General features: G+C 30.9%; 2 protein-coding genes across 2 annotated transcripts; both read right to left on the bottom strand.

Moving 5' to 3' along the window:
• Nucleotides 1-2,624: 2,624 nt before the first annotated feature.
• On the bottom strand, nucleotides 2,625-4,306 carry LOC108834921 (uncharacterized protein At5g01610). Its single transcript, XM_018608233.2, has 3 exons — nucleotides 4,128-4,306; nucleotides 3,314-3,368; nucleotides 2,625-3,229 (listed from the first exon to the last, which is right to left on the bottom strand). The coding sequence occupies exons 1-3, from the start codon at nucleotides 4,227-4,229 to the stop codon at nucleotides 2,847-2,849; spliced, it is 540 nt and encodes a 179-aa protein (XP_018463735.1). The 5' UTR covers nucleotides 4,230-4,306; the 3' UTR covers nucleotides 2,625-2,846.
• A 1,810-nt stretch (nucleotides 4,307-6,116) lies between these two features.
• On the bottom strand, nucleotides 6,117-12,532 carry LOC108850372 (xylan glycosyltransferase MUCI21-like). The gene is made up of 3 exons (XM_057008820.1): nucleotides 12,276-12,532; nucleotides 7,490-7,547; nucleotides 6,117-7,317 (listed from the first exon to the last, which is right to left on the bottom strand). Exons 1-3 carry the CDS (start codon nucleotides 12,406-12,408, stop codon nucleotides 6,132-6,134), a joined length of 1,377 nt encoding a protein of 458 aa, XP_056864800.1. The 5' UTR covers nucleotides 12,409-12,532; the 3' UTR covers nucleotides 6,117-6,131.
• Nucleotides 12,533-13,061: the final 529 nt, after the last annotated feature.

The following is a 13,061-nucleotide window of genomic DNA, read 5'->3' as shown; positions in this document are numbered from 1 at the left end:
GTTCACTAATAAATCTAACTAGAATTTGATTTGCGCGTCTTTGCGAATATGTTTTTTTTTAAATGTTCCTATTTGTTTTTATGTCATTGTTATATATCATATATGCGTTATTATATAATTAATCGTATAAAATACATACCATCATATAAATAATCAAATATTTATATGTATCATTATATAAATAATCACATATATTATATTTTAAAACTTAATGTGAAATATAAAACATTTTTGAAATTAAACTTTGCATTGCTTTTATTTATTGAAAATATTTTTATGATGGTTTTTGGAAAATATTTTAGTAAAAATCAATTTTGAATATATGTATACTTTGAATTCATTTTTGATATAAAAATTTTAAATTATTATTTTGATTTGAAATATGTATATAAGTTTAAATTCTGTTTTATGGTTATTTTAAACAAATAGAAAGATGTCTTTCGTATATTTTAAAACTGGCTGGAGAGATAAATAGTTTATCATAGTATAACAAACTTCTAATTTTTCTTAATAATTTAAGTCTATTTTTTTTAATATACTGCTATTTATGTTTCTAAACAACATTATCCTCTTTTTTATATTTCTATATATATTTCCAAACAATTCTAAAATGTATTTATCTATAACACACATAAATTAAGAAATAGTTTTTTAAATTAGTAGTTCGACACACATAAATTAAGGAATAGTTAAAATCAAATTTGTATTGAAAAAAACTTGGAGTTGTTGTATAAAATAGTATGAGCAATCAGTTACGGATTGGTTTAGTGGAGACAACGGATCTTATAGATTCTTTTTTTTTTATATACTATACAAATGTATCGTGTTTCTAAATTCTGTGTGCAAATTCTTGTCTACTTTTGTTATCCATGGGTTATGATAAGGGAAAAGACTATAAAACGTCGGCGTATGTTCAAAACCACGACTTTGTCCTTAACGAAAGTTTGTGCCTCGCAAGTCAACAGCAGCTCCCAAGCACGATGACTCGACGTTTTCTAACCAATTTGTCGTCACCACGTTCTACAAACAAGATCCCACCACGTGTACTCGAACATGTACCGGAGTAATTGTCGGAATAAACCTAATCACAATAGCTGTTTTGTTAAGATAAAACCAACGGGATAAAACACAAGTTCACTCCTCCCACCCATGAATACTACTATTTCAGATATAGTAATTTTTATGGGGTTTTCCAATTCGAAATCAAAAAGATTCCTTACACATTGTTGGTAGGGCTGGGCGTTCGGGTACCCATTCGGATTTCGGTTCAGTACATTCGGGTTTCGGGTTTTCGGGGTTAAAGATTTCAGCCCCATTCGGATATTTCTAAATTTCGGTTCGGGTTCGGTTCGGATCTTTACGGGTTCGGTTCGGGTTCGGATAACCCATTTAAAATGTTTTTAAATTTCCAAAATTCATTATATACTTTAAATTTTCAAAATCTATAAGAAAGATAATATATTACATATAAATTTTCATAACATATATGTCAAAATACCTTAATTTAACATATAAATTGGTTTTCTTTGAATATTTGGATAAAAAATCAATAGATATTTAACTATTTTGGTATTTTCAGTATAGTTTAGCTATTTTAAACATTCACTTTTGACTATTTGCATATATTTTCCGAGTATTTTGGAAAACTTAAAGGTATCTTATATATTTTTAATATTTTTAATATACATTATATATAAAAACAATGTATATATTTAACTATATAAATTTATTTCGGATACATTCGGGTACCCAAAATATTTCGGTTCGGACCGGGTTCGGTTTCGGTTCTTTAAATACCAAAATTTTGAACCCGTTCGGATATTTAATCAATTTCGGTTCGGGTTCGGTGCTACTTTTTCGGATCGGGTTCGGTTCGGTTTTTCGGGTTCGGATTTTTTGCCCAGCCCTAATTGTTGGCATCAAATGGTGAAAAGAGGAAACGTGTTTAGTAAGAGAAAAAAGTGAATTTAGCTGGCAACAAAAAAAAAAGAAAAAAAAAAGAAAACAACTTGACTTTTAGAGGGCCCAATCAACTTTGAAAACGGGCCAAGAGACAATACAGACTTAATATCTGTGGGTTCCAGGTGAGGGGCCCTTTTCATTCATTGCCACAACGAGTCGCATCTTCCCTTATCAAGAAAGCTAGAAACTGTGCTTGTGTAAACGCTTGAGTCGCAACTTTAGAAAAGTTTGATTGCTGATCACTTAAAGGTATTGGAACTTTCATGATAGCGTAACAGAAAATTTTGATATGTTCTTCTAGAGTCCAGTAAAATTAAAATGTAGGCTTTAACATTGTAAATTATGTTTAAGGAGGTTTTAAATAATTTTAAAATTTTACACCATCTCTTTAACATTTTTAATTAATCATATTGATTTCTCCAAGACAGCTTATACTTGCTTGTCATTCAAAAGTGAGAATAGTAATGGGCCAGCGCGGCCCAATAAAAGATATAAATGATATAATTCCTTCATGAATGCTTCAATGGGCTCAAGGGACATAGCAGAATAGGTAGAGCTCTGCACTGCACTTGCAACAATTATTGTTTGATGATGACATACGTACCTAAAACGTTAAAACACAGATGATATGGACTACATTCACAATTTACATATGGGTCGGATATCTCAAGGATTTAATTGATGTAATACAAAATATATTCTTGGTATAAGTCACTAAATAACTGTAAAGCAAAAACACATGAGAGATTTAGGGTGGTCAACAAGAAACGCATTTAACCAAGATGAGAGTTATATATACCTCTTCCCAATACGCAAATAAAACCAAATAACCAATTATGAAAATTATGAATCAAATATGGTAATAACCATTGAGAAGCACGCATTTAGAACTCTCCAACGACTTTGATAGCGTCATGAGGTGTGTCGTAAACATTCTTAGACCGAGATTTCTTGACACCAGCAGTGAACCAGAGCTTGTCGGACTTCGAGCTCTCCACAGAGACTGTCGTGACTTTAACCCAAACCAACACTTTCGTCTTCATCCCTTCCACTCCCATCAGTTTCCCTCTAAGCAAGATCCCTTTAACGCGTGTGGCGTACCTTATCGCTGATCCGTCTTTGAATGTGACTTCACAAGGTGTAGCAAAGAAGACAGTGAGTTTGTTCTTGGTCTCATCGAATTCGTAGCAGATTATGTTTTGTGGGAAGAGTCCTGGTGGTAAGTTGTACTCTTTGAGTAGTTCTGGTAAGCTTTTGAGTGGCTTTCCTGTTTTTAAAAAAAAAGGAGAAACAGAGTATGAGATAGTCTAATTTAGGATTTGTTTTATGATATCAACTAGAATGGTGTTACCTTTAAGCTTATTGAAAACCCATTTGGCTTTCTCTTCAACGGTACTAGAGAAAGTCTGGAAAAACAAAAGAAAAAGGAATCATAATGTTCATGTTTTTCCTTCATATAAATAACGAAGCTTATGCACACGAGACAAGACAGAATGATAGTTATAGTTAAGTACCGAATCAAATCTAAAACATTATATGTTTTCAGTTTTGAGACATTGAAACAACATAAATAACTACAAATACACCATATATACATCATGTTTCTTAAATGGACATGGAATCAACTATAGAGATCTATGTCATTAGTTTGAGGCAATGAGACAGCACAGATGAGGGGGCAAATCAACCCACACAAGACCTAGAAGGTAAAATGGTCATAGAATTGATATCAACTCAAGAAGATAAAAACCTGTAAAAGTGGTTAGGTTGGTTTCAATTCAACTAAGATGTTTCCCCGCTTATCAATGTAATTGCTGCTCTTAGCTTAGATCAAAGGCATGAACATGAAGACATCACTGCTAAAAGTATGCATCTTTTGTAGTAAAACAACTACTTAAAAATGGAAACTCTTTATCTTGAGAATCATCTTACAGTTGCGTTAATCAGTTCAATTTCATAAACATGAGCTGAATTGCAAAATTAATTCTCAGATCTTCCTAGATCTAATGATTCTTCTACAATTTCGATACATCAGCAAACGCCAAAACCCGACCACATGACACGAAATGTGACCAAATATCAATTTCAGACAGGAACCGCATGAAAAAATCCGAGAAGAAACAAAGGAACATGAGAGAGAGGAAGATGGGGAGATTTGAACTCACGGTGAGGTCATTGGTGATGTTGGAGAGCTCTTCCTTTGCTTTCTTCGAAACCCATGAACCTCCCACTTTAAAGCTCGTCACTTTCGTTAACACCTTCTCCATTTTCTTCTCTCTCGATTCTCTCAGCGTGAAGACAAATAGAGCTCTCAGCTAACAAAAGTGACAGTGCAGAGTGAAAGCGGCTACTCACGGAGATATATCGAAAGAGGGTGTTTTCGTCATTTCGTTATCTCTTTTTTTGTTTTGTTTTTCCAACTTAATTTCCGCTATTTTTGCCTTAATTTTCAAATTACGAATACTTTAAGATAATAATTTTAAATTTCAAATGCGGAAGAAGACTCTCTAACGGTATAAATTTAAATTACGAATTTTTTTTTTTTTTTAACAATGATTTTATTTATATATATAATGTAACATTACACACAAAATAATAAAAATACAATCAAATACAAATGTAGAATAGAATAATATATTACAATACATAAAATTAAAATCTTAAGAAACTTTTTCTTCTGAATCTTCTTAATGCAATCTTCATGTTTGGATATCGACCATAGGATGAAACTCCAAACTTTGCTTCTTTGTTTTCAATGTTGTATAACATTGGTCCACTTCAACTTTGGAACTATAGATGTCAATTGATATTGAATCCAACAAAATGATTCTATCGAAAGAAATAAAAGTTGGAATGACCAATTTTCAACGATTCTAAAAATATCACCATACAACATAGAAAATTTCAATTCCATGTTTTCCATACCCTTTTTCCATGGTGGTTTCCATGACAATTGTTTGCAAAGTAAAGCAGTAAGGATAAGTTCCTTACCACTTGAATCTGAATTCAACTTGTCGTCGGTCATAGCCATGAAATCCATGCCGGAGATTGAAACAACAAAATGAGAAAAGAAGTAATTACCTCTCAATTTGTTGTGAATAAATTTGAAGATGATCTTCATTAGAGTGAAGAACAAAATACATGGGAATTGTTTAGAAAAAGGAACCCGAGATATCATTACGTAGAGTGAATGTATATGCAATACACAAACGGACTCACCGTAATGAACATCCGGTGTAAATAAAATTGTGTGAAACAAACTCTTTTGGGAATTTTCAAAGAAATAGAAGAGAATTGATTAGGTTGTGGAAACTATGAAATAGTAAGGAAGATGAAGTGGAAAAAATAGGGCAGATGGTGAGAATTGCAGAAGAAAAAAAATGGTGAAGACGATCGCTTTCACAATCGCCTCTAACCGCTCACGGTTACCCCACTTGGGTTTTTAACCGTACGAATTTCTTTTCTTTATCTGAACAAATTAATTAGTTTGAAATTTATTAAAAATTGAATTTTGTGAACAATGCTTCGTCTTGACGCATAACTTAAATTGATTGGATAGTGAAAATATGCGGTGGGGCCGCATATAAACGCTGTTCCAGCCCATAACATAATGTATTCCCTCTGTTTCATAATAAATGTCACTCTGAACTCATTTTCTTGTTACCCAAAGAGTGTCACTTTACAATTCCAATGTAAATTATACTAACTTTCAGCTGAAAATTAATTACAAACTGCATTGATTTTATAAATAATTTTATTTATTTAAAATATTATTGGTTAAAGAAGTATAAATAATTACAACTTACATATATTTCAACAACTTTCTTAATCTGTGTGAAAAATGTCACAACAGACGTTCTTTAAGAAACGGAGGGAGTATAATGCAATTATTCCACCAATCATTTCACCATCTAGCTAAGCCAGAGGCTTTCAAAAACTGAGTACAGCTGTTTGTACTAGCCACAGTCTGAATGAATTTCTATTTAATTTGGTTTAGTTTAGTACACATCATATCGATTCGACATCAATTCAGAAGAACATACCATTGGTATGATACCAACACCAACACACGAAAAAAGGGAATTTAACTAAAAAAAAAGACAAGTTAACTAAAAAAAAGACAAGTCACTATGATAAAAAAAAAAGGAAAAGAAAAACATAAACGTGAATTAACCGTCTATGTCCATAAAAGACTTAGCTTTCTCGTATGCTTTATTCATATGTTCCCTAAACCGGTTCACATCTAATCTAACATCTTGTTCTATTAAATAAACATTCATTTTAGTTGCATTCCAACCCACTCCTCTATAAGCAATCGGATCTTTCAAAACCAGATCATCTTTACTATACTTCTCCACCAAACTACTTTCTCCCACACTCACTCGATACTCAGTATACTCAAACTTCATTGCCTTAGCCGGCGATTCGAAACACGTTTTAGCCACCCAACCTAACCCAAGCGGAACAATCTGGACCAAAACGGAACCGGGTCTAAGAAACAACAAATGTGTTAATGCTGCACCATGAACCCCGACCATCCCGTGGCTCGACTTTATAAGATTATATGCATCTCTCAAGCTCGTTGTTTTTGATGGTCTAAATATGATTACCTCGAAGCCGACATCTTCAAGCATCTCTTTGATCTTCTCCTCGTTTAATATCACTCTACCAACTTTGCCATAACGACTGACCAATATTAGACGAGGCTTTTGGGTTTTGAAAGTAGATAGATTTGTGTCAAAAGCTTTGTCTAAAAGATTATGAAAATCCACTAAAGATTTGGAGTTGAGTAATCGGGTAGGGTCTATTGTCATGGGCCCATGTGAAATTAGGCCCACAACGGCTGAAGTGAAACAATGTGTAATAGAAGCAGCATTTTCATTCTTGAGTAATATGGTTTTGTGTTTGCTAAACGCACCTAGAACATCCATGTATCTTGACATCCACCATTCTTTGGGATTGGCTACCACAATTATGAAATCGTGGTCGGGGTAAAATATATTGGCAGTGATGAAGAGCGGAATGAAACCATCGATGAAATCGTGATAGATGTTTCCAGTGTAACCTCCGGCGCTGAACACAATAGCCGGAGAATCATGTGTTATGTCACATGATCGGGTATGACCCAATGGGCCTGAGGTAAGTGTTAGCTCTTTGATTCTAGGCATGACCCAGTTGTCTGCTTTTCTTGGATATGGTCTGATCTTCTCGACAATCGGTGCTGACATGGAGGAAGTGGGGTCCACAAGAGCTAAAGTTCCAGTTGTTTGGTCAAGACTACAGGTGCCCTTGATTGAGCAGAAGTCGTAGTCGGTGTTGGAACGGTCACAAGCAGTGGCGGAGGCAAAAAATATTCTTATTGGGGTCAGTGACCTTAAACTGGGGGCAGAAAGTATTCCAGATTGGGGACATATACACTAGGTCTTTGTAACTTGCACTAATTTAAAATTTTTTGTTGGGTTCATAGCCCCCATCCTATTGAACGTGGCTCCGCCACTGGTCACAAGTGATTGTTGATGAAGTCAGCTCTTGCGGGGCCTGGTCGACTCTTCTAGTTCTGGATTCCCACGTTTGTTGCAACATGCCTATACAGGTAATTCGTTTTTTAATTTTTTTTTTTGAGCAACATTCGTTTTTTAATTAAAAGATAATATAGCGGACATTTATGGTCGATTAAATAATTGAAACACTTGTTGGTAACTAAGACGTGAGAAGTAATGAAAAGTCAAAAGAGATCTGCTTCTTTTCGTCTACATACTGCATCTGGTTGGCGAATTAATGGTGGTCCTTTCTTTTTAGTCGTTAAAAAATCAATATCCTGATTAATTAATGAAAAGTCAGAGTCAAGCTAATCTAATGATCTAGTTAATTAAGCTTGATTAATCTTTTGTTATTATTTTATTATAATTTATCCTAGTTATTTTAACGGTCATCAATCAGAATGTTAGATAAAATGTACTCCCTCTGTTTTTTTTAAATACATATTCTAGACTTTTCACATATATTAAGAAATCACATTAAAAATACATTGATTTTTGTGAATAACAATTTTTCATAATCTTTAACCAATAAAAATCTAATAAACACAATTAATTTTCTTGAAGTTAACAGATTTTCATTAAATAATACATTAAAAATTAAAAAATGTATATTTTTAAAATAATTTTTTTTCCTAAAATATGGATCTTAAAAAAAAACAGAGGGAGTAATTGACAAGTATATTACACAAGTTGTTTTTCTTGTTTAAAACAGTATATTACACAAAAGAAGCGAATTTTAAGACTAGTTTGGTCAAAAACGTCGACTAACTGACTAAGCTTAAACAAAAGAAAAAATATCAACTGAATAACCTCTCACGTGCTTCAGAAGATATAAGTTACAGATTCATGTAAACATTATTATTTGTTCGAGACTGACACGAAACTTATTATCATTGGTTTTAGTAATAGTAATACTATTGTGTAGATCTACACTCGTATCAACCCAATCTCATTATAATAAAAAAATTGGGAAAATATCTGTTAAGCTAGATGGGCTTCACACTTAAAACTAATTGGTGATAAGTAGATTGACCCATCTATTTTATATATTAGTGAATATTAGTTCCAACTTCCGATGTGGGACACTTTGTGTCTAATACGCCCCCTCGAGATGATGGCTCTTTGAGCGTCAATCTCGGAATTTATGGGCAAAGATCGATGGGCCAGCTTTGAGCACAGATCGATGTGGATCGGGTTGGACTTTGTGGACCGTGGGCTCTGATACCATGTTAAGCTAGATGGGCTTCACACTTAAAACCAATTGGTGATAAGTAGATTGACCCATCTATCTTATATACTAGTGAATATTAGTTCCAACTTCCGATGTGGGACACTTTGTGTCTAATAATATCGCATTTTAATCTTGAAAATAGCAAAAAAGTAGCATTTTAAAATGGGAATTCGGCCAAACAAAACTTCAATTTTGCACGAATTGCCAAAACAAACATGAATTTTTGGGCTGGCCAAAAAAACACTAAACTTTCATTGACTTTCTAATTAATTAACAATGTTTTCGTTGACTTGCCAATTTAACATACCGTCAGTTAACTTAACATACGTCGTTTATTGATGTCGTTAAAGTAAAACGATGTCGCTTCAAATGAGATAAAACGACGTCGTTTTATATGATTTGAAAAATAAAAATAAGTAGCCTCCTAGATTCGAACACATGTTGGGTAGGACATATGACAAAGTGTTTTACCACTGGGCTAGGGGCACTTTCTATCTACTTACTAACGTATTTAATGTTATTTAGTACTCATTGAATATAATTTTTTTTTCTAAAAAGTTAAAAATATCTTTAAAATTTCAAAAAATTGAAAAAGAAATATTTTTATAAATTAATTTTGAAATTAAAATGAAAATAAAAATTCTTAAAAAAATAAAAATCTTTAAAATTCAATATCTAGCTTAAAAATCGAAATTTAAGAAAAAAAGTTTTATTTTATAAAAAAAAATTTCGATTTTTTAAGCTGGATATTGAATTTTTTAATTTTTATTTTTTTTAAGAAAAAAAATTATTTTTAATTTTTATTTCAAAATTAATTTTATAAAAATATTCCTTTTTCAATTTTAAAATTTTAAAGATATTTTTAGGTTTTTAGAAAAAAAAATTATATTCAATGAGTACCAAATAAAATTAAATATGTTAGTAAGTACATTGAAAGTGCCACTAGCCCATTGGTAAAATACCTTGTCATATGTCCTACCCAACCTGAGTTCGAATCCAGGAGGCTACTTGTTTTTATTTTTCAAATCATATAAAACGACGTCGTTTCATCTAATGAGATGAAACGACGTCGTTTTACTTTAACGACAACAATAAACGACGTATGTTAAGCTAACTGACGGCATGCTAAATTGGCAAGTCAACGAAAACATTGTTAATTAATTAGAAAGTCAATGAAAGTTTAGTGTTTTTTTGGTCAGCCCAAAAGTTCATGTTTGTTTTGGCAATTCGTGCAAAGTTGAGGTTTTGTTTGGCCGAATTCTCATTTTAAAATCTTAAGAGTTACTTATCTATCTTATTAAAACAGAAACATTCTAACTTCTTCTAGGTGGATTTTAAAGTTGGACATCACATTATTATTCTTAGTCTAACCTTTTATTTAAATATTTCCTTAGAGAGTTTAATATCAAGCACCTATCATTTAATTCCACCATAATTAATATTATCCTATCATTTAACTCCACCGTAATTATCATTTAACATCACCTCTTTTATCTATTCTTTCATTTAACATTAACTCAATCGAACTTTCATATGAACGTAAATCATTTGACTATAATTTAACTCCACCGTAAATTATTTACAAAATATCTAAATCATTTGACTATCATTTAACTCCACCGTATATATTATATAATAGTACAAATATAATAACTCCTCTCTTTTATTATAGTCAAATGAATACAACAAATGTCTCCAATATAAATATTACACGAGTCTGAGTTCTTAAAAATAAATCTAAAAATAAATAGAAATAAAAATAAATGTTACACATGTTATTAAAAATATAAACGAGTCCAAAACATGTCATTGCCCAGTTTTAACTATCTTGATCCAATTGTATCTCCCAAACCAATGGATTGAATTAACCAAATAATTTAACAATATGTTTCAACCACATCGGTACTTTTTTGAAACTCAATACTAAATATATCATAATATTTTTTCTTGATGCTCAAATAATGAATATACACTAAATAGAAACATCAATTTATTCTTTAAAATTAATCAAATATGGGAAAACCCCTTCACCAAATTAAAAATATATTCTTATTTCAATAACAGAAACATCAATTCAAACTTTAAAAAATCGATTATGAGTTTACCATACCTAAAATCTCGGTGGCAATCAAATATTCACAATCAAATTTATAGATTTGAAATATCGTAAATATGGAAAACCCCTTTCTCCAAGATTAATCTACTATACCAAAAATCTCGGTGTCATGGGATTTTGTATTTATGTATATTTAACTTAATAGGTAACTTGACGTATTTATGAGATTTCAATAAAAGAAACATCAATTTTAACTTTTTAAGAAATCGATTATGAGTCTACTAGCCTAAAAATAAATTAAAGAAAAGGAAAATAAGATGTAGCTATTTTTTTCTCTCTTTCCTGGATAGTTGTTGTTACTAATGAACTTATTAATTCTATATGGACATGGACATTTATAATGAAATTTTTTTTTCTTGGGCATAATAGTTATTTTGTCAATAAATATAAAACAAAAAAGATTGTATATTTTTATTGCACTTAACTTTCTAAAAAAAACACATTGTCATTTTCAATTTATTCAATTTTTTGCATACACATTCAAAATACTATTCTTCTAATAAAAAAATTTGAATCTATAATTGTTTTTGGATTAATACAGTTTCATTTAAATTATTTTACTAAATATAAAACATTTATGTATCCGAACGGTTAATCTTTTTTGCTATTTTTTATTTTTTTCCATTAAATTTTCTGTTTATCTATCTTATAATAATTAATAACTATTTTATTAAAATTATAAAGAAGACTTCAGTTTTGTTCGTCTAAATCGTATTGGTTAATATTAGATTAGTGTCCCCATCTTATGTCTATATCTATAATACACTATTATGTTAGTCCAAATCGTATTGGTTACTATTAGATTAGTGGTTCACAATACATCTGTAGTACACTGTTATTTTAATCCAAATCGTATTGGTTAATATTATATTAATGTTTGCACCATACAATTATATTTATAATACACCAATGAAAAACTATTAATACAAAAAACAGTTTTCATTGTTTTTAAACAATATGGACAAACTCGAAATTATATAAAACTACATTATGTGAAATAGAAAAACTCTAAATTGTATTGACTACTATAGAATATATATTATATGTTAAAACAAAAATAAAATCTGCGCAGTCGCGCGGGTCATGATCTAGTTTGACTTATACTATAAACATTTACAAAGAAATGATAACCATTAACGTTAACCAAACCTTTACCTAGTTTCCGATCACATTATAGTTTAGACATTTATGGCTTCCAATCCAGTCATACAATTTTATTGATTTTTAAAAAGTTTGATTTAGTGCTACCGTTGTGTTAGCATTCAGATGTAAATAACCTAAACCATTTTACTATTTTGTGAATTATTAATTTAAAAATATAATTGTTCCTGATCTTCTTGTAAAGACAACATAACAGTGATGCGTAAAAGGGGCTTGCATGATAGCAGATTCTAAAGATGAAGAAGTGGTCTTATATTTCACATACCTTGAGTGGAACTTAGGGAAGGAATCAACTGAAGATCAGACACAGAGGAGAAGAGAGCAAGATACGTCACCAGAACGATGAACGAGGCAACCGCTGCCACCGTATAACTCTTGGTTATGGTTTTCATAACCATGATTCTTTGGTGTTGGTGTAACGTGAGAAGTATGTAGCTTTATGGTCCCTAAGAGCGTCTGGTATTCTTCATGGGAGGAGAAAAGAAGAAAAACATTGCAAGAAGATTCACAAATGCGAACGAGATACACGTTATATATATACTATTTTAAAGTTTTCCTAAAAACAAATTTTGATTTGTTATTATTGTCTTCCTCAGTTTAGCACATGTCTTTTTTCTCTTATATTACTATTATTATTATTATTATTTTTAAATTAATATTAAATTTATTCAACTCAAAACCCTTTTTCTCTTATATTATGTAAAATCTTTTAGTGAATATTTGTATAATGTTTTTTAATTTTCTCTAAAACAAGATTTGAGAGACTGCCATGTACATGTTCTTTTCTATACTATATCAGCGAAGACTTTGTCTCAAAGAACTTTTTTCTTAATTGTCTGTGTGACGACGCACGACAATATCAATTACTCTCTCTTTTTTATATTAAGTGTTATTTTAGATTTTTGAATACAGATTAAGAAATGATTTAATTTTGTATATTTTTAATATAACTAAAAACATCATCATTTATATACCTACTCATATTTTAATAAACAAAAATATAAATATGAAAATAAAGTTAATAATTTCTACATTAAAATCCTAAAACGAC

Source organism: Raphanus sativus, chromosome 4 (genome assembly GCF_000801105.2).
Source record: "Raphanus sativus cultivar WK10039 chromosome 4, ASM80110v3, whole genome shotgun sequence".
Taxonomy (NCBI): domain Eukaryota; kingdom Viridiplantae; phylum Streptophyta; class Magnoliopsida; order Brassicales; family Brassicaceae; genus Raphanus; species Raphanus sativus.
The sequence above is the reverse complement of the archived record's forward strand: the minus strand, read 5'-3'. Positions and strand labels throughout refer to the sequence as shown.

Excerpts from the sequence above, each read along its gene's own strand:
- LOC108850372 (XM_057008820.1), bottom strand. The coding sequence starts at position 12,408 with ATGGTTATGAAAACCATAACCAAGAGTTATACGGTGGCAGCGGTTGCC. Across the intron at positions 7,548-12,275 it reads TTCCCTAAGTTCCACTCAAG|GCATGTTGCAACAAACGTGG; the intron begins GTATGTGAAATA and ends TTACCTGTATAG. Across the intron at positions 7,318-7,489 it reads GTCGACCAGGCCCCGCAAGA|AATATTTTTTGCCTCCGCCA; the intron begins GCTGACTTCATC and ends GACCCCAATAAG.
- LOC108834921 (XM_018608233.2), bottom strand. The coding sequence starts at position 4,229 with ATGGAGAAGGTGTTAACGAAAGTGACGAGCTTTAAAGTGGGAGGTTCA. Across the intron at positions 3,369-4,127 it reads ACATCACCAATGACCTCACC|ACTTTCTCTAGTACCGTTGA; the intron begins GTGAGTTCAAAT and ends TTGTTTTTCCAG. Across the intron at positions 3,230-3,313 it reads GGTTTTCAATAAGCTTAAAG|GAAAGCCACTCAAAAGCTTA; the intron begins GTAACACCATTC and ends TTTTAAAAACAG.